Source organism: Palaemon carinicauda, unplaced genomic scaffold (genome assembly GCF_036898095.1).
Source record: "Palaemon carinicauda isolate YSFRI2023 unplaced genomic scaffold, ASM3689809v2 scaffold33, whole genome shotgun sequence".
NCBI classification, from domain to species: domain Eukaryota; kingdom Metazoa; phylum Arthropoda; class Malacostraca; order Decapoda; family Palaemonidae; genus Palaemon; species Palaemon carinicauda.
This window is the reverse complement of record NW_027170977.1, coordinates 373,268-393,620: the sequence shown is the minus strand read 5'-3', so window position 1 is coordinate 393,620 and position 20,353 is coordinate 373,268. Positions and strand designations below refer to the sequence as shown.

The 20,353-nt window shown below is 36.5% G+C and overlaps 1 protein-coding gene across 4 annotated transcripts in view; it reads right to left on the bottom strand.

The window, feature by feature from the left end:
* Positions 1-5,510: 5,510 nt before the first annotated feature.
* The window catches only part of LOC137636566 (uncharacterized), a 39,528-nt gene continuing 24,685 nt past the window's right edge, over positions 5,511-20,353 (bottom strand). Inside the window, exons 7-10 of one of the 4 annotated variants that reach the window (XM_068368963.1) lie at positions 15,448-15,578; positions 13,590-13,697; positions 11,157-11,286; positions 5,511-7,282 (exon numbers count right to left, since the gene is read on the bottom strand). In XM_068368963.1, coding sequence (XP_068225064.1) covers positions 15,517-15,578 — 62 coding nt within the window. In that variant the 3' untranslated portion in view covers positions 5,511-7,282; positions 11,157-11,286; positions 13,590-13,697; positions 15,448-15,516. Of the gene's footprint in view, positions 7,283-11,156; positions 11,287-13,589; positions 13,698-15,444; positions 15,579-19,011; positions 19,121-20,353 lie in introns of those variants that run through there. The other 3 variants (XM_068368965.1, XM_068368964.1, XM_068368966.1) reach the window with 3 other exon arrangements.

The window sequence follows — 20,353 nt, the reverse complement described above, 5'->3', positions numbered from 1 at the left end:
CCGTCTCATTAGCAGCCATTGTCTGGCCCTCTCTGGTCCTAGCATGGGTGGAGGGGCTTGAGTGCTGATCATATGTATATATAATCAGTCTCTAGGGCATTGTCCCTTTCCCTTGCCTCTGTCACTATCTAAATATCAAGTTATAAACACAAAAATCCTATGAACATAAGTTTCATCTGCAAATATCTTTTGATTTGTTGCTGAAAAGTCCAGCAATTCAAGATTTGATTAAGTTCATGATAATTATACAATGTAACCTACCTTGGTTTTCCACTGTCTTGGGTTAGAGTGCTCTTGCTTGAAGGTACAATTGGACGCCATACTTTATCTTATTTCAATTCATACGTTTTATTTTATGTTTTTACTATTATTAAAATATTTTATTTCAATTGTTCATTACTTTTATTGTAGTTTGTTTCCTTCCTTTCCTCACTAGGCTATTTTTCCCTGTTGGAGCCCTTGGGCTTACAGCATCTTGGTTTTCCAAGTTTTTGTGAAATTTGATTGGCAAGGATGTATGGATTTTGGGACACTTGGCCTCCCTATGGGCTCAAAGAACATTTTTACTTATGAAGTAAAAATGTTGGACAACAAAAAGGAAGAAAAGAAACTTAAAAGTCATGCATATAGTACACAACATGAAGAGTACTTACCTCCATACTAGTAATGATTTTAAAATAGGTCTTCAATACTGTCAGTAGCAGTAGTGATGGTATCCACATTGTAGATTAAAGCCAGTTGAGATACTACTGCTAGAGAGTTACGGGGTCCTTTGACTGGCCACAGTCCTACATTGGATCCTTCTCTGTTAACGGTTCACTTACCCTTTGCCTACATACACACACACTGAACATTCTTGCCTATTCTTTACACATTCTTCTCTTTCCTCATACACCTGACAACACAGATTACCAAACAATTCTTCTTCACTCAAGGGGTTCCTGCACTGTAATTGTTCAGTGGTGACTTTCCTCTGGGTAAGGGTAGAAGAGACTCTTTAGCTATGATGAGCAGCTCTTATAGAAGGACACTCCAAAATCAAACCATTGTTCTCTAGTCTTGGGTAGTGCCATAGCCTGCGTACTATGGTCTTACACTGTCTCGAGTTACAGTTCTCTTGCTTGAGGGTAGACTCAGGCACACCATTTTATCTTCTCTTTCTCGTTTGGTTGAAGCGTTTATAGTATATATAGGAGATATTTATTTATTTTAATGTTGTTACTCTTAAAATATTAAATTTTCCTTTTTTACTTTCCTCACTGAGATATTTTCTCTGTTGGAGCCCTTGGGCTCATAGTAACCTGCTTTTCCAACTAGGGTTGTAGCTTAGCAAGTAATAATAATATTGAAACGATTATAATTTGGTAACAAAAGCACTGCAACATTGACCTTTCTTCGGTTTGTGATGGTATTAGTCTAGACTATCCAAGCGTTAACTCTTAACCATAAAATACAATCTACAATACAATTATCCTGATCAGTCCAGAGTACTTGTGTTCTGCAGATAAGGATTGTACCTCTAATCATTTTGATTTCATTGAATTTCTCAGTCAGACCTTCTCCATCAGGTCTCAATACTACACAGTAATCTGGAGGTTTTCATTCCAGCTGTGACAAAGTTGTGGAATGATCTTCCTAATCAGGTGCAACTTCAAAAGTTCAAACTTGCAGCAAATGTTTTACGTAGAACAGGCTGACACAAGTGTCTTTTTATAGTTTATTTACGAAAGATCTTTTTTAATGCTGCTACTGTTCTTAAAATGGTATTTTAATAGTTCCGTACTTCTCTTGTAGTTTATTTACTTCATTTCCTCATTGAGCTATTTTTTGTTTTTGGAGCCCTTGGGCATAAAGCATCCTGCTTTTCCAACTAGGGTTATAGCTTAGCTAGTAACGATGCTAATAATGATAATAAAACTTGAGATTTGAACAACAGGGAAGGAATAATGTGCAAAAAAAGGGTATAACAGAAGACTAAAATTGTTGATGCTAAAGATGGATTCAAGAAATTAGGGCTAAATAGCCAGGCAATAGGACCTACAAAGCCAAGCGAAACTCTTGCAAAGTAGTTATATGAAGGATACTCAACGTTTGCGAAAAAGAGGAAGCCAATTCACAAAACTAATCATCAAAGTTTGCGAAAAAAGCACTCCCAAAAATCAACTTTAGTGTAGCCATCAGCTGCGTTTGAAGGAATGGGGAGCAGGAAGGTATAAGGGCACTCGAAGGTGATAGGTGTAGCGGCTCCTTACTTATCCTTCCCTTTAGTGGATTAGACTGGGTAAGGTTTGTTTGGGGTGCAGATATCTATGGTTTTCTTAGGATACATCCCTGATTATACACGATACCTTCGGATAGTCGTTTCCGGGGGTTGGAACCCCGTGATACCTGACGGTAATTCTCTTGTAGTATCAATCGCAGAAATACTATACTGTAGAAGTTTCCAGAAGGAACTTCCATCTGGACGACATGGCTCGAGCCCAAAAATAGATTTTCCTACGTCAAAATCCCTTTTACACACATAAAGATACATTCACTTACTATATACAAGTTTTACTTTCATTATAGTTATCAAACTTTAGGAAAACTATGCATCACATTCACAGTCGAATGTAATTTCAGATGCTGTAAGCAATCTATGCATTGGATAAAAATCAGCAAGTTCCTCTGTGACGAGGCAGTAATGAATATCAGCCTACTCTGGAAAGACAAATGACAAAGAGCATAGACACTAAATTCTCTTCAGCCACTTGGAATGGTTTGAGGGTAGAGGATGGCTTTGATGCCCGATGAACATTTCTCCAAAGACAGCAAACATAGTGGTTGTATGGTATATTTTCTTCACAGGATGTCAGACAGGAGAAATAGCCAAGAAATAAATCTACAGGTGACAGCGGGAAGCTCTCAAGTGTGCTTTTGCATGACTAGAAATGTCTATCTATCTATATACCAAGGCACTTCCCCCAATTTTGGGGGGTAGCCGACACCAACAATGAAACAAAACAAAAAGGGGACCTCTACTCTCTATGTTCCTTCAGCCTAGAGAGAATTTATGTGAATACGCATTGGCATACTGAATCAAAAGCTACAAGCGAATACTTCAGAAACCTCTAAGAAATACAACTGAGTTAATGCAATCTTGACAAAATGAGAGATTCAAGGAGGCAGCACAGGAATGTAGATATCCCATACAAAAAAGGGAAGCAAAGACAGTTGAACGAGGCAAGCATCAAGGGGGATGAGGAATCGGCTATGCCACAGTTAAGATTTCCGTTGGATTCGTGTTTGTAAGTTGAAGACCCTCTACTATCAAGGATTCCATCCATTAGTTGGAAAAAGAAAGTCGAAAGCTTCAGACTTTCTTAACCCCTTGGGGAGGTTTCGATATTGTAACTCTAAAACCCAAATGAATTTCAGTTTTGTCAAAGGGATGAGAATTTTCTGGGTTATTGTGCTTGATGCAATACATATCTGCCTTCAAAGGATAAGCCGCTTACTATAAAGAAGTACCCGATGCCTGATCAGACAGTTTGGGCTGGTCAATCAGTTGGTTCCCCATTGCAATAATTCTTGTCATGACACCAATGGTTTCATGATACAAGCCGGTCCTAAGCCTGGATAAATAGGGAGGGTCAAGTGAAGGGTTAATACCCCTTTCTGGGAAAAAATCTATTGCTACTGAAACTCAAGAAAGACGTATACTGGATGGATCTGATGACAACCCGTAAGGAATTGGACAAACACCCTAAAAAATTCCTATAAAACTTGCAGGGTGGAATGTCAAAAACTTGTACGGTAAAACTATTTTTCAGGAATTAAAAAAATCACAAAATGGATTTAGGTATCCTGCAAGAGACAAGATGGGCAGGATATTGACAATTCATTATTGATAAATATTTCGATATTAACAAAATTGATTTTGGTATCCTGCAAGAAACAAGAAGGACAGAATATGGAGAATCCATTATTGATATTCCATTATATATTGTATATTGGAAGGACAGACAATCTCCATCAACAAGGAGTGGCAATATGTATATCAGCAAAAGTGAGAATATCTATGATAGATTTCAAGGCATTCGATGAAGTCACCGAAACCCTCGGCCACCAAGGCAGAGCTGACGTTGCAGTCCTTGGGGTCCAAACACCGCAAGGTTTCTGTGGTAACAACGCAGGCGGCACGAGACCTGCACATGGCGTGACCGCAAAAGTTCCTACTCTTGCGGTTAACAACTTGAGGCATTCCATATTCGATGTCTTCAGCGTATATTAGGCCTCACATGGCAAGACAAAGTACCTCATTCTGAAATTCTCAACCGTTCAAACCTGCTGAGTATAGAATCCACATTGGCAGAAAAGCAACTCAGGTGGATCGGCCACGTCATCCGTATGCCAGAACATCGCCAGGTCCTCTACAGTCAGCTCCCTGAAGCTCGGCGTAATCCAGGGGTCAGAAAGAGGTAAAAGGACAACATCAAAGCTACGCTCAAGAAGTGCAACATACAACCTGAGCAACTAGAAATGAACGCCACTGACAGGCCACTATGGCGCTCACTCTGTAAAGCTGGAGTCAATCAACTTGAAGACACCCGGAACCAGGCAAGACAACAGCGCAGGGAGAGAAGACAAAACCGTCGAGATCGGATACCCCCGGTCAACCCAGACCTGACTTGTCAGTTGTGTGGCAGAGTGTGTGGATCCAGAATTAGTCTTCACAGCCATGCAAGATGGCACCAACGACAACAGATCTAACTTCATCCCCATCACACCGAAGCAGAAGTCGTCTTCGATTCGAAGGGCAGCAATAAGCTAAGCTAAGCTAACTCTTGCAGTTACAGTACATCACACCGCACTTCATTTTCTGCTCCTCCTTTCCAGAGGCAGAAGATGCTGGAGAATGCATAATAAATCCTCAAAAATAGCAATCTAGAGCACTAGATAAGCAGGGAGAAGGACCGTGCGAAAGCCCTACTGAAATAGAAATGAGCGCCATCTTGGAGCCCTGTAATAGTAGGGGAGGAAGGGTAACCTTGATAACGGCTCCTCTTCAATTTGGCCACTCTTCCCCCTCAGAGCGAAAACTCTATTCGGGGTGAAGATTGCCGTGTGTCGTATAAAGATATACATCCCCTGATATTATGCGATATGCTTAAGAAAAATTTTAAGGATACTTGCGCCAGGAGTTAGAATTCTGGAGACCTATGGTCAATTCTCTGGGAGTATCACTGTAGCCAAATATCCCTTAGAAAGCTGTCTATAGGAAGCTTCTATCAGGACGACATGGCCATCTCACCCAAAAATAGATTTTTCGCTTTGCTTCAAAATCCGTTAATTTAACAATTGGTCTACATGCACCGACATAAGATTCCCCTGATAATGAAAAGGTTACATTTTATGATGAACTGTAAGGTATCATTTATCAAATGCAAAAAACACGACATCATAGTTACAGGTGATCTAAGTGCCAAAGTGGGTTCAGAAATTCAAGCATTTGCTACAGCAATTGGTAGAGAGAATAGATTAGCCTCATTTGCACTTACCAAAGGTCAGAAAATCATATCATAAAATATTGGTTAATCCTACCATTAGCAATACACGATTCACATCCCCAAACTGAATTGTTTGAAAAAATGCAACACCCCTCAATGTGGCAATTTCTTTATACATACATACATATACCCAGGCACTTCCCCCAATTTTGGGGGGTAGCCTAATGTAAAAAATAGCAAATACTTGGAATAGACTTCCAGTGGATGTAGTGAACAGTAACACAATAAACAAGTTCAGGATAAAGTTATACAAGATCATAAGAACTCTAAATGCTTAAACTAAATCGCTCGACCAAAGAGCAAATGAAGTCTACGCGGATGGACTAAAAAGTCTGAGACATCCAAAATCCTTGTAACTCCTTATAACACTGTGGAGACACTGGCATAACAGTTTATATACTGTATATGACAATGGGTAATTTACCAACAACTACAGATATATTTTTCAGTAATATTTCTTCATTCTATAACTGTATACTCTTTTAACTGCAAATACATGTATATCTATGGACCATTGCATTTTAAATAATGGTTTGAATTGAATTATCATAGGAGGAACTATCTTCCAATGTACAGAGATACACAAGATCATTAGATAATAGAACACAAACACCAAATGTTTAGACAATTGTTTACCATATTCTTAAATTATTATCCTACTTCCAGATAGTCTATTTGATTCATTTTTTCTTTCAATACTTGACAATTCACATGACTACAACAGAGGCAGAATGCTGTTTTTCAACAAGGAAACCATAAAAACTTTTCTAAGTACTATAAATTCGGATAGAATAAATGCACTTGCAACATTTTCCATGGAGAAAAAATTCCTGTTGTCATCCAGAGATCAAGAAAATAATTGATCTTTTCATTCAAATTAAAATAAAAAAAATGAATTTAATTTTCAAATAAATGGATCAAGCTTAAACAGTAACAATTTAGGTTAAGTAATGAGCCGCCACTGCCCTAAGCATTCCAACACTAAATGAAAGACAACTTGGAGCACAGTTTAGAAACCTATCAATTAGCTACCTGGCATATGCATATGACTCACATAAAAGTTCCCAAAACATTTTACATTTTAAAGCAATTTAACCCTTTTACCCTCAAAGGACGTACTGGTACGTTTCACAAAAGCCATCCCTTTACCCTCATGGACGTACCGGTATGTCCTTACAAAAAAATGCTATACATTTTTTATTTTTTATATTTTTGATAATTTTTTGAGAAAATTCAGGCATTTTCCAAGAGAATGAGACCAACCTGACCTCTCTATGACAAAAATTAAACATGTTAGAGCAATTAAAAAAGAAAATATACTGCAAAATGTGCTGGAAAGAAAATAACCCCCTGGGGGTTAAGGGTTGGAAATTTCCAAATAGCCTGGGGGTCAAAGGGTTAAGAGGACCATGAATGAAAATCAGTACTTTATATAATCTTGATGATTTACAAACTAAGAGAGGACCCGTCTCTCACTCTCATTCTGAGCTGCTGAGGCCTGCAACAGTTGCAAGTTTCAGCAACCCTTTACATAATTAAGGGACTATCAAGAATAGTTTAGTTTTGGAGAAACGTTGTAAGAAATAAAATCCGTGACGATCCATCCGTTCTCTTCCTCTCTCATGTCAGTTGCATTTCTTGGGTGGTGACGGCAAGTCATGTTTAGTATCGCCTTCTTGCGTTGCTTTCAACCGTACGGCCTCGTCACGTTCTTCTATTGACGTCAGCAGCACCTGAAAGAAAATTTAGAGCACTTATAATTCGTCAAGACATAGACATTTCAAAAACTGTTGAACAGGTCCTAATAACACAAAGAATATATTGGATGACTATAATAGAAGATTGCTTAGCAGCTGCAAGGCTAGCCGGAGAAAGAGGGCTGTTTAAGAAACACAAGAAAAGGTTGTTTTAAATTCATTTGTACAATACGAGAAATTAAGCCAAACACTGTATAGTAGTTTTAATAAGTGAGGAGATTTAAGATGTGCCTTCAAGACAAATTAAACATGAGTTGGTTTCATCCAGTAGAAGTCATGATTGATTGAAATCTATTGTAAAACAAAATGGAAAAATAAAGATTATCTGAAATACAGTTACTGTAAAACCTGATTGTGGAATGATCTTCCTAAAGAAATAGACAATTTCATTCTTACATCTACAACATATTACTATGCTAACTCGTAGAGTGAGGTTTCTACACCATAATTCAGAGGACTTATTTCCAAGCTGCTGTTCGTATGAGCCTTTAATTTTTACCGCACAGTACTGTACTTTACTGATTTCTTTTCTCTTGAATCACCCTCTTCAAATGCAAGTACTTTATACTACAAAGAGGGGCTTTACAATGTGCTGGTCATATTTGTTTGGTCCAAAATAACATTATTACTATCACCATCATTAACCCTTTTACCCCCAATGAACGTACTGGTACGTTTCACAAAACTCATCCGTTTACCCCCAAGGACGTACCGGTACGTCCTCGCAAAAAACTGTTCTTTACATTTTTGTGCATATTTTTGGTAACTTTATGAGAAACTTCAGGCATTTTCCAAAATGAGACCAACCTGACCTCTCTATGACAAAAATTAAGGCTGTTCGAGCAATTTAAAAAATATATATTGCAAAATGTGCTTGAAAAAAAAAAATGCCTGGGGGTTAAGGGTTGGAAAGTTCCAAATAGCGTTGGGGGTAAAAGGGTTAACAATATATGAACCATGTATTTTTTACAACTGGTTATCTTGTGTTTTATCAATCTCGCAACGAATACTGTGGCAAATTCCCCGTTCGTGACACAATTACGAGGATCTCAGAGTGAAGCTGGGCTCTTAGGTTAGGATTCCATAGTGGCCTAGATATATCTTGCTCCCCCCAGATTGCTATTTCAGTCTCAGAGCTTTGAATCTACAAAAATTATCATTTTCTAATTACCTTTTCCTAAATATGCAACTTCCAGTGCACACTTGCCTTCTCTTATTATTATTATTATTATTAAATGCTAAGCTACAACCCTAGTTAGAAAAGCAGGATGCTATAAGCCCAGGGATCCCAACTGTTCACAGCTATCCTGCTACTGTGCACTGATTGAAGCTCACAAATAGTATTGGCAAATAAAGACCTGAAGAAAGCCATTAACAACAATGGGAAATGCATGAGGTCACTGAATTTGAAGCAAAAGAAGGCTTGAAATGAAAATTTATTCATTCTGCAAATGCTGTATGGCCAAACGGTGTGAGGCATTAGTTAACTAATAAAGGTTTTTATTAACCCTTTTACCCCCAAAGGATGTACTGGTACGTTTCACAAAACTCATCCCTTTACCCCCATGGACGTACCGGTACGTCCTTGCAAAAAAATGCTATAAAATTTTTTTTTTCATATTTTTGATAATTTTTTGAAAAAATTCAGGCATTTTCCAAGAGAATGAGACCAACCTGACCTCTTTATGACAAAAATTAAGGCTGTTAGAGCAATTTAAAAAAAATATACTGCAAAATGTGCTGGGGAAAAAATAACCCCTTGGGGGTTAAGGGTTGGAAATTTCCAAAGAGCCTGGGGGTAAAAAAGGGTTAAGGCTTATAGGAGCTACTAATTTAATATTTAGTGATTTACAGAACTTCTTTTGAAATACCAGACTTGGTGGATGGAAGGCCTATGGGATTGAAACCTGGTATGGATGTGGAATTAGGAACATTGTATGTCCAAACTATTTACTTTTGGGTACAGCAATAAGAGTACCATCTTGTTCATGACTTACTTCAGGTAAAACCAAGAAGTGTTTAACATACATACATACATATATATACCAAGGCACTTAACCCAATTTTGGGGGGTAGCCAACATCAAACAAATGAAACAAAAAAGGGGACGTCTCTTCTCTATGTTCCTCCCAGCCTGACAAGGGACTCAACCGAGTTCAGCTGGTAATGCTAGGGTGGTACAGCCCACCCTCCCACATTATCCATCACAGATGAAGCTTCATAATGCTGAATCCCCTACTGCTTAAACTTTATACAAAATGTAAACACTTTTTGGTGCAAGTGCCAAAGTGATTATTTCCTTATACATATTGCAAGGCAATGGTGGCACTTGGAAAAGAGAAACATACAACTCAGTGGTATTGTTCTAATAAAAAATATTGCACGAGGGTAATGGCAAATGAGATAGGTTGTAGATACAGAAACAGGCAGAAATAGTAAGGTGAGAGATGTGAGAATTGGATACAAAATACAAAGACCAGAAAAATATTAAGAGACATAGTGACAGTTATTAATAGATCTTCTCACAAGTTGGTGGTATTGCCACTCATTGAGGAGAAATAAAAGTGGCAAGAGTGTTTTATCAGTTACAGACACTAATATTATTTTTACTAGCCAAGCTACAACCCTGGTTGGAAAAGCAAGATGCTAGGGAAAAATACCCCAATGAGGAAAGGAAATAAGGAAATAAATAAATGATTTGAACAAATTAACAATAAATCATTCTAAAAACAGTAACAACGTCAAAATAGATATGTCCTATATAAACTATTAACAACGTCCAAAACAGATATGTTATATATAAACTATAAAAAGACTCATGTCAGCCTGGTCAACATAAAAACATTTGCTCCAACTTTGAACTTTTGAAGTTCTAATGATTCAATTATTTATATACTACTGTTAAAAATTTGCTGTAAAAATACAGTAAAAAAAAAACTTGGAATAAATGTTGCCAGGCATTTACCGTTTTAAAAACATATATATAGATGTAAAGGAGTGATAATACAGTCACTAACCTGTAAAAGATAATAAAAAAGTAGGGTAGAAATTACAGTCGCTTGTATTTTAATGACATACGGCTGAGAATAGTATATTTCTACGGAGAATTTCCGATTAAAATTAAATTTCTTTCATAAGTGCAGAATGTAGTTTTTTCTTTGTCGTAACTTTCTAGTTTTGTAAACTGTGCGATTGTCGATGCTCACTAATGAAGTCTAAATTTAAAAAAGATTTTAGTAAACAAGAGATCAATACCATAAGTGAAGAAAATGAAAATTGCATCTACCAGAATGATCAGCTTAGCTGATGTTGTGTCCAGTGTCTTCTAGGAGATAGACACTCCAAAATCAAACTATTATTCTTTTGGGTAGTGCCACAGCCTCTGTATCATGGTCTTCCACTGTCTTGGGTTAGAGTTTAGAGTTTTATTGCTTGAGGGTACACTCAGGCACACTATTCTATGTTTCCTTGTTTCATTTCCTCATTATGCTATTTTCCCTGTTAGAGCTATTAGGCTTATAGTATCCTACTTTCCCTAGTAGGGTTATATTTAGCTAGTAATAATAATAATCATAATATTCGGCTGTAAGGACACAACCCATCTAAACTAATTCAGGGTAATTAAGAACACCACTTACTTGATCTAAAATATGGATACCACTCACCTTTTCATAAATAATATGTGAAAGGGACATATGTATAGAGTGTAAGCAAGAAAAAAGTTAACAGAATCTATACGACAGACATTAAATGTTAGAAATAAGTACTTTATATTGAGTAGAGAAGTCAAGGCAATAGATTTTTGGGTAAAATCTCTAGAAAAACCCCAGGTCATTTCCATTTTACTTACCAGCTCTCAAACTAAGCAGCATCTTTCTCTAGTCCCGAGGGGACCAAGAAGTGGCCCCAAGGCTCCGATTAGACTGGAAACTGCTGGACAAACATCTGGGGTGCCGTGAGAAGCCCTTCTTCCGCAAGATCTGCAAAACGAAGAAATAAACAGTACAGAAGGTCCTTAAACATATATAATAGGTTACAAGAAGCTGTTTGTAAGTCAAATTTAGTTAGATTTTGACTTAGGGTAAGCCTAGCCTGGAACCCATGACTTTGATTTCCAATTAGAAAAGTCAACAAATAGTCAGGTTTCATATGCGAATCCTCGATAAACAGGCGATGACTATATACATTAAACTGGAAGTGTTGAAAACTCAAACATTCTTTCGGCTTATGAATATATTACAAAACCAACCTATCGTTTCAAACTTTGGTTATAAAGTTACAGAGTGAGTTGTGAAATAAAGTGTATAAAAAATGCACTACAGTACATCATTCACAATTAATTTTGCTTCATTACTAAAAATCCAATTATAAAGAGAGTACTTATACTGAAGATGTTCGTGAAACAGAAAAAATGCATTAAGAAAATAAAAAAATAAATCTTTCAGTCTCTAAACCAGTGCATATCTTCAGCATCAACCAAGCTGATCATTCTGCTAAATGCTATTTTGATTTATTTTTTTTCTTATGGTATTGGCCTCTTTCCAACTACCCTTTACCTTATGTTTTTTTTTAAATGACTTTATTTTCTCGACAATTCTAGGCTTTTGAGAGTATGAAATTCTTATAGTGTCATTTACGTAAAATATTTCTAATATACTTTTAAACATGAAATAATTCCAGGGCTGTATAAAAATGCCTAAAAACCAAAACTATTAATGCTAAAAATCCCTCTAAATTTTAACCAGTGCACCAATCCTTTTAAAAAGACACTTTACTCCAATCCTAGAGTAATTTCTAATATCTAAAAGAATATATAAATCCAGGTATGTATAAAAATACCTAAAAAGCAAAGCTATTATTACTACAAGTTCCTCTAAGTTTTAACTAGTGCACCAATCCTTTTCAAAAGGGCACACTGTACTAAATGGAAACTGGAGAGCATTTGTCTGTCTGATGAAAGCACATAAAAATCATCTTGAATTTTACTAAATAATGATGTAGTTCTTTACTCCAGATATCAAAAATAAATTCTAGCAATATACAGTATGAAAAAAAAAGTATATTCTAAAAATTTCCTGAAAGAAAATCATTATGAAATAACAATAAATGGATAGAAAATGGCATTTACACTGATAAGCCCTTTTGACTACAGTAACCCTTTTACCCCCAATGGACGTACTGGTATGTTTCACAAAACTCATCCCTTTACCCCCATGGACGTAGTGGTACGTCCTTGCAAAAAACTGCTATTTACATTTTTTTTTGCATATTTTTGATAACTTTATGAGAAACTTCAAGCATTTTCCAAAAGAATGAGACCAACCTAACCTCTCTATGACGAAAATTAAGGCTGTTAGAGCAATTTAAAAAATGTATATTGCAAAATGTGCTTGAAAAAGAAAATGCCTAGGGGTTAAGGGTTGGAAATTTCCAAATAGCTTGGGGGTAAAAGGGTTAATACTCCCTCTTGGCATGTCAGTTCCAACTTTAGGTCAGTCTACAAAAATAAATCTTAGTTACGTAGTTTTATAAGTGTACTTTACAGTACTGTACTTCACACAGAAGCTTAATACTGTATAAGGAATATATAAAATGATAGCAGATAAGTAATGAAAGTTAACTTAAAAACTTTATAGATTCCAAGAAGCCGTCTGTAAGTCTAATTTTTCTACACTTTGTCCTAGGGTAGGCCTAACCTAACTCACAGGCCTACGATTTTCCACTGCAAAACTCAACATATAGTCCAATTTCATATTGTAATTGCTGTCTTGCTTACTGCATTAACCCTTTTACCCCCAGGCTATTTGGAAATTTCCAACCCTTAACCCCCAAGGGTTATTTTGTTTTCAAGCACATTTTGCAGTATATTTTTTTTTAAATTGTTCTAACAGCATTAATCTTTGTCATAGAGAGGTCAGGTTGGTCTCATTCTCTTGGAAACTGCCTGAAGTTTCTCAAAAAATTATCAAAAATATGAAAAAAAAAATTTAAATGGCAGTTTTTTGCAAGGACGTACCGGTACATCCATGGGGGTAAAGGGATGAGTTTTGTGAAACGTACCAGTACGTCCTTTGGGGGTAAAAGGGTTAAATTAAATAATTTTGTCCAATTACAGTATTTCATCATGAACTTTTTATAAAATATCTGACATTTAGAATTTCAGTTGGAAATATGTTTGTATATCTGGATGTTTGTAAGTCAAGAGCCCTTTATAGAGTGAAAATCAACTTACATCGGGTCTCTTGGAAACCAATTAACTACATGGAAGAGTATATTACCATACCTGGAAAAGCTCTGTGTTTGAAGTGTCCGGAGCAACGGGATTAACGAGCAGTCCGTGCAAGACGTCATCTAAATCCCATCAATTGAGCCGATTAGTTTCTCGGGCATCCTGAAAGAAGATGGATCATTCAGATTTACCAAGATTGATTGAAGATTGTTATCAAGTGTAAACAAGTACATAAGAAGAGAATCTTTACTAATAAAATTACTAACAAAATATCAGAGGCGCAAGAATGAAATCTCTGAACATCAATTTTAGGGTTATGAAAATGTCTATACCTGTTAAAATTACATATAAATATCATCATTATTATTATTACTAGCTAAGCTACAACCTTTATTGAAAATGCCAGGCTTTTACCGTTTTAAAAACATGTGTATATATATATATATATATATATATATATATATATATATATATATATATATATAGAGTTAAAAGATGTGATATTAAAGTTACCAACCTGTAAAAGATAATAACAAAGTAGGGTAGAAATTACGGTTGCCTGTATTTTAATGAAATACGGCTGAGAACAGTATATTTCTATGGAGAATTTCCAATTAAAATTACATTTTTTTCATAATTATTATTATTATTATTATTATTATTTGCTAAGCTACAAACCTAGCTGGAAAAGCAAAATGCTATAAGCCCAGGGGCCCCAACAGGGAAAATAGCCCAGTAAGGAAAGGAAAGAAGGAAAAATAAAATATTTTAAGAAGAGTAACATTAAAATAAATATTTCCTATATAAACTATGAAAACTTTAACAAAACAAGAGGAAGAGAAATTAAATAGAATAGGGTGCCTGATTGTACCCTCAAGCAAGAGAACTCTAACCCAAGACAGTGGAAGACCATGGTACAGAGGCTATGGCACTACCCAAGACTAGAGAACAATGGTTTGATTTTGGAGTGTCCTTCTCCTAGAAGAGCTGCTTACCATAGCTAAAGAGTCTCTTCTACCATTACTAAGAGGAAAGTAGCCACAGAACAAATACAGTGCAGTAGTTAACCCCTTGAGCGAAGAAGAATTGTTTAGTAACCTCAGTGTTGTCAGGTGTGTGAGGACAGAGGAGAATCTGTTAAGAATAGGCCAGACTATTCGGCGTATGTGTAGGCAAAGAGAAAGAACCGTAACCAAAGAGAAGGATCCAAGTGTAGAATGTAGTTTTTTCTTTGTCGTAACTATCTAGTTTTGTAAACTGTGCGATTCTCGATGCTCACTAATGAAGTCTAAATTTAAAAAAGATTTTAGTTAACAAGAGATCAATACCATAAGTGAAGAAAGAAAATGAAAATTGCATCTACCAGAATGATCAGCTTGGCTGATGTTGTTGTGTCCAGTGTCTTCTAGGAGATAGACATTCCAAAATCAAACTATTATTCTTTTGGGTAGTGCCACAGCCTCTGTATCATGGTCTTCCACTGTCTCGGGTTAGAGTTTACAGTTCTCTTGTTTGAGGGTACACTCGGGCACACTATTCTATGTTTCCTTATTTCCTTTCTTCATTATGCTATTTTCCCTGTTAGAGCTATTGGGCTTATAGTATCCTGCTTTCCCTAGTAGGGTTATAGCTTAGGTAGTAATAATAATAATCATAATATTCGACTGTAAGGACACAACCCATCTAAACTAATTCAGGGTAATTAAGAACACCACTTACTTGATCTACATTATGAATACCACTCACCTTTTCATAAATAATATGTGAAAGGGACAAATGTATCGAGTGTAAGCAAGAAAAAAGTTAACAGAATCTATACGACAGACATTAAATGTTAGAAATAAGTACTTCATATTGAAAAGAGAAGTCAAGGCAATAGATCACTTCCCCAGGTCATTTCCATTTTACCTACCAGCTAAAAACAAAGGACAGAATCTTTCTCTGGTGACGAGGGGACCAAGATGTGGCCCCAAGGCTGCAATTAGACTGGAAACTGCTGGACACACATCTGGGGTGCCGTGAGAAGCCCATCTTCCACAAGATCTGCAAAACGAAGAAATAAACAATACAGAAGGTCCTTAAACATATATAATAGGTTACAAAAAGCTGTTTGTAAGTCCAATTTAGTTAGATTTTGACTTAGGGTAAGCCTAACCTGGAACCCATAACTTTGATTTGCAGGTAGAAAAGTCAACAAATAGTCAGGTTTCATATGCGAATCCTCGATAAGCAGGGGATGACTATATATATTAACCCTCTTACCCCCAAAGGACGTACTGGTACGTTTCACAAAAGCCATCCCTTTACCCCCATGGACGTACCGGTACGTCCTTTCAAAAAAATGCTATAAATTTTTTTTTCTTCATATTTTTGATAATTTTTTGAGAAAATTCAGGCATTTTTCCAAGAGAATGAGACCAACCTGACCTCTCTATGACAAAAATTAAGGCTGTTAGAGCAATTTAAAAAATATATACTGCAAAATGTGCTGGGAAAAAAATAACCGCCTGGGGGTTAAGGGTTGGAAATTTCCAAATAGCCTGGGGGTTAAAGGGTTAAACTGGAAGTGTTGAAAACTCAAATATTCCTTCGGCTTATGAATATATTACAAAACCAACCTATCGTTTCAAACTTTGGTTATAAAGTTACAGGGTGAGTTGTCAAATAAAGTACACAAAAAATGTACTACAGTACATCATTCTAAATAAATTTTAGTTCATTCCTAAAAATCCAATTATAAAGAGAGTATTTATACTGAATATGTTAGTGAAACAGATAAAAATGCATTACATACATACATACATATACCAAAGGCACTTCCCCCAATTTTGGGGGGTAGCCGACATCAACAAGAACAAACAAAAAAGGGGACCTCTACTCTCTATGTTCCTCCAGCCTAACCAGGGACTCAGCCGAGTTCAGCTGGTACTGCTAGGGTGCCACAGCCCAACCTCCCACATTTCCACCACAGATGAAGCTTCATACTGCTGAGTCCCCTACTGCTGCTACCTCCGCGGTCATCTAAGGCACCGGAGGAAGCAGCAGGGCCTACCGGAACTGCGTCACAATCGCCCGCCATTCATTCCTATTTCTAGCACGCTCTCTTGCCTCTCTCACATCTATCCTCCTATCACCCAGAGCTTTCTTCACACCATCCATCCACCCAAACCTTGGCCTTCCTCTTGTACTTCTCCCATCAACTCTTGCATTCATCACCTTCTTTAGCAGACAGCCATTCTCCATTCTCTCAACATGGCCAAACCACCTCAACACATTCATATCCACTCTAGCCGCTAACTCATTTCTTACACCCGTTCTCACCCTCACCACCTCGTTCCTGACCCTATCTACTCGAGATACACCAGCCATACTCCTCAGACACTTCATCTCAAACACATTCAATTTCTGTCTCTCCATCACTTTCATTCCCCACAACTCCGATCCATACATCACAGTTGGTACAATCACTTTCTCATATAGAACTCTCTTTACATTCATGCCCAACCCTCTATTTTTTACTACTCCCTTAACTGCCCCCAACACTTTGCAACCTTCATTCACTCTCTGACGCACATCTGCTTCCACTCCACCATTTGCTGCAACAACAGACCCCAAGTACTTAAACTGATCCACCTCCTCAAGTAACTCTCCATTCAACATGACATTCAACCTTGCACTAAGAAAATGCATTAAGAAAATAGAAATGAATCTTTCAGTCTCTAAACCAGTGTATATCTTCAGCATCAACCAAGCTGACCATTTTGCTAAATGCAATTATAAATTTTTCCTTTTTTTACATTATTGGCCTCTTTTCAACTACCCTTGTCCTTATGTTTTTTTTAAATGAACTTATAACTTGACAATTTTAGGCTTTCGAGAGTATGAAATTCTTATAGTGGTATTTACATCTTTTTAAAATATTTCTAATATACTTTTAAATGTGAAATAATTCCAGGGTTGTATAAAAATGCCTAAAATCCAAAACTATTAATGCGACAAATCCCTCCAAATTTTAACTAGTGCACCAATCCTTTCAAAAGACACTTTGCTTCAATCCTAAATTAATTTCTAATATCTAAAAGAATATATAAATCCAGGTATGTATAAAAATACCTAAAAAGCAATGCTATTATTACTACAAGTTCCTCTAAGTTTTAACTAGTGCACCATTCCTTTTCAAAAGGACACACTGTACTCAAAGGAAATTAGAGAGCATTTGTCTGTCTGGTGATAGTACATGAAAATTATCCCAAATTTTACTAAATAATGATGTGGATTTTTACCCCAGAAGTCAAATATAAATTTTAGCAATATACAGTATGAAAAAAGTATATTCTAAACATTTCCTGAAAGAAAATCATTATTAAATAACAATAAATGGATAGAAAGTGACCTTTATACTGATAAGCCCTTTTGACATTACAGTAACCCTTTTACCCCCAATGGACGTAGTGGTACGTTTCACAAAACTCATCCCTTTACCCCCAATGGACGTACTGGTACGTTTCACAAAACTCATCCCTTTATCCACAATGGATGTATTGGTACGTTTCACAAAACTCATCTCTTTACCCACAATGGATGTACTGGTACGTTTCACAAAACTCATCCCTTTATCCACAATGGACGTACTGGTACGTTTCACAAAACTCATCTCTTTACCAACAATGGACGTACTGGTACGTTTCACAAAACTCATCCCATTACCCCCATGGACGTACTGGTAAGCCCTTGCAAAAAACTGCTATCTACATTATTTTACATATTTTTGATAACTTTATGAGAAACTTCAGGCATTTTCCAAAAGAATGAGACCAACCTGACCTCTCTATGACGAAAATTAAGGCTGTCAGTGAAATTTAAAAGAAATATATTGCAAAATGTGCTTGAAAAAGAAAATGCCTAGGGGTTAAGGGTTGGAAAGTTCCAAATAGCTTGGGGGTAAAAGGGTTAATACTCCCTCTTGGCATGTCAGTTCCAACTTTAGGTCAGTCTACAAAAATAAAATCTTAGTTAAGTAGTTTTATAAGTGTACTTTACAGTACTGTACTTCACACAGAAGCCTAATACTGTATATGGATTATATGAAATGATAGCAGATAAGTAATGAAAGTTAACTTAAAAAAACTTAATAGATTCCAAGAAGCCGTCTGTAAGTCTAATTTTGCTACATTTTGTCCTAGGGTAGACCTAACCTAACTCACAGGCCTACAATTTTCCGCTGCAAAAGACAACAAATAGTCCAATTTCATATTGTAATTGCCGTCTTGCTTACTTTATTAAATTAAATACTTTTGTCCAATTACAGTATTTCATTATGAACTTTTTATGCAATATCTGAAATATAAAATTTCAGTTGGAAATATGTTTGTATATCTGGATGTTTGTAAGTTAAGAGCCCTTTATAGAGTGAAAATCAACTTACATCGGGTCTCTTGGAAACCAATTAACTACATGGAAGAGTATATTACCATACCTGGAAAAGCTCTGTGTTTGAAAAGTGTCCTAGCAACAGGATTAACGAGCAGACCGTGCAAGACGGCATCTAATCCACCTCAGTCGAGGCACTTAGTTTCTCGGGCATCCTGAAAGAATATGGATCATTCAGATTTACCAAGATTGATTGAACATTGTTATCAAGTGTAAACAAGTACATAAGAAAAGACTCTTTACTAATAGAAGTATTAACAAATATCAGAGGCACAAGAATAAAATCTCTGAACGTCATTTTAGGGTTATGAAAATTTCCATACCTGTTAAAATTACATATAAATATTATTATTATTATTATTATTATTATTATTATTACTAGCTAAGCTACAACCCTTACTGAAAATGCAGGATGCTATAAGCCCAAAGGGCTCCAACAAGGAAAATAGTCTGATGAGGAAAGAAATTAAGGAAAAAGATGTGTGACTGAGTGTACCTTCAAGCAAGGGAACTCTAACCCAAGACAGTTATGGCACTACCCATGACTAGAAAACAATGGTTTGATTTTGGAGTATCCTTCTCCTAAAAGAGTTGCTTACCATAGCTAAAGAGTCTCTTCTACCGTTACCATGTAGAAAGTAGATACGGAACAAATACAGTGCAGTAGTTAACCCCTTAAGCAAAAAAGAATTGTTTGGTGATAGTGTTGTCAGGTGAATGAAGACGGAGGAGAATGGGAAAGAAAAGGCCAGACTATTCGGTGTATGTGTTGGGAAAGGAAAAATGAGCCGTAACCACAGAGGCATACAGTGTAGCATTAGCTGCATTGTTAAAGGACCCAATAACTCTAGCGGTAGCATTTCAACATTTAGAATATGGACAGAATAAGCAGCATGAGGAGGAAATGGCAGTAGAATTGATATACGTAGAAATAGACAAATCAATGAATATCATTTGTAATGAAGTTTCTCCTGTTTTAAGAACAAACGATTTGTTTTCATGTCAGAACATATATGATCAAAAGCCAAGAATATTTACGACTAAAATACTACAAATTTTAAAAATAAGTTGTATTTTTCTTAGCTACACAAACCTGAGATCTTTATAAGGGTTACCTCTGTTATTGTTTTGTTACAACAAAATTGATGAAATATCGAGGGGCTAGCAACATTGTATGGTTGCAGATTATTCCCACCTGGCTCAGGGTGTCGGAGCTAGCTCCTTTGTTATCACTCAGTTCTTGGTCAGGACTTGTAGCGTGAATGAGTTGGGAAATATAAATAAACTAGAGGGGAATTCAGTAGAGTGTAGTCCTCCGTCACAACAGCTTATTCTCGACTATTTGCTTGCACTTAGAGAACCTTGACCTTTGACCATGACATGTATTA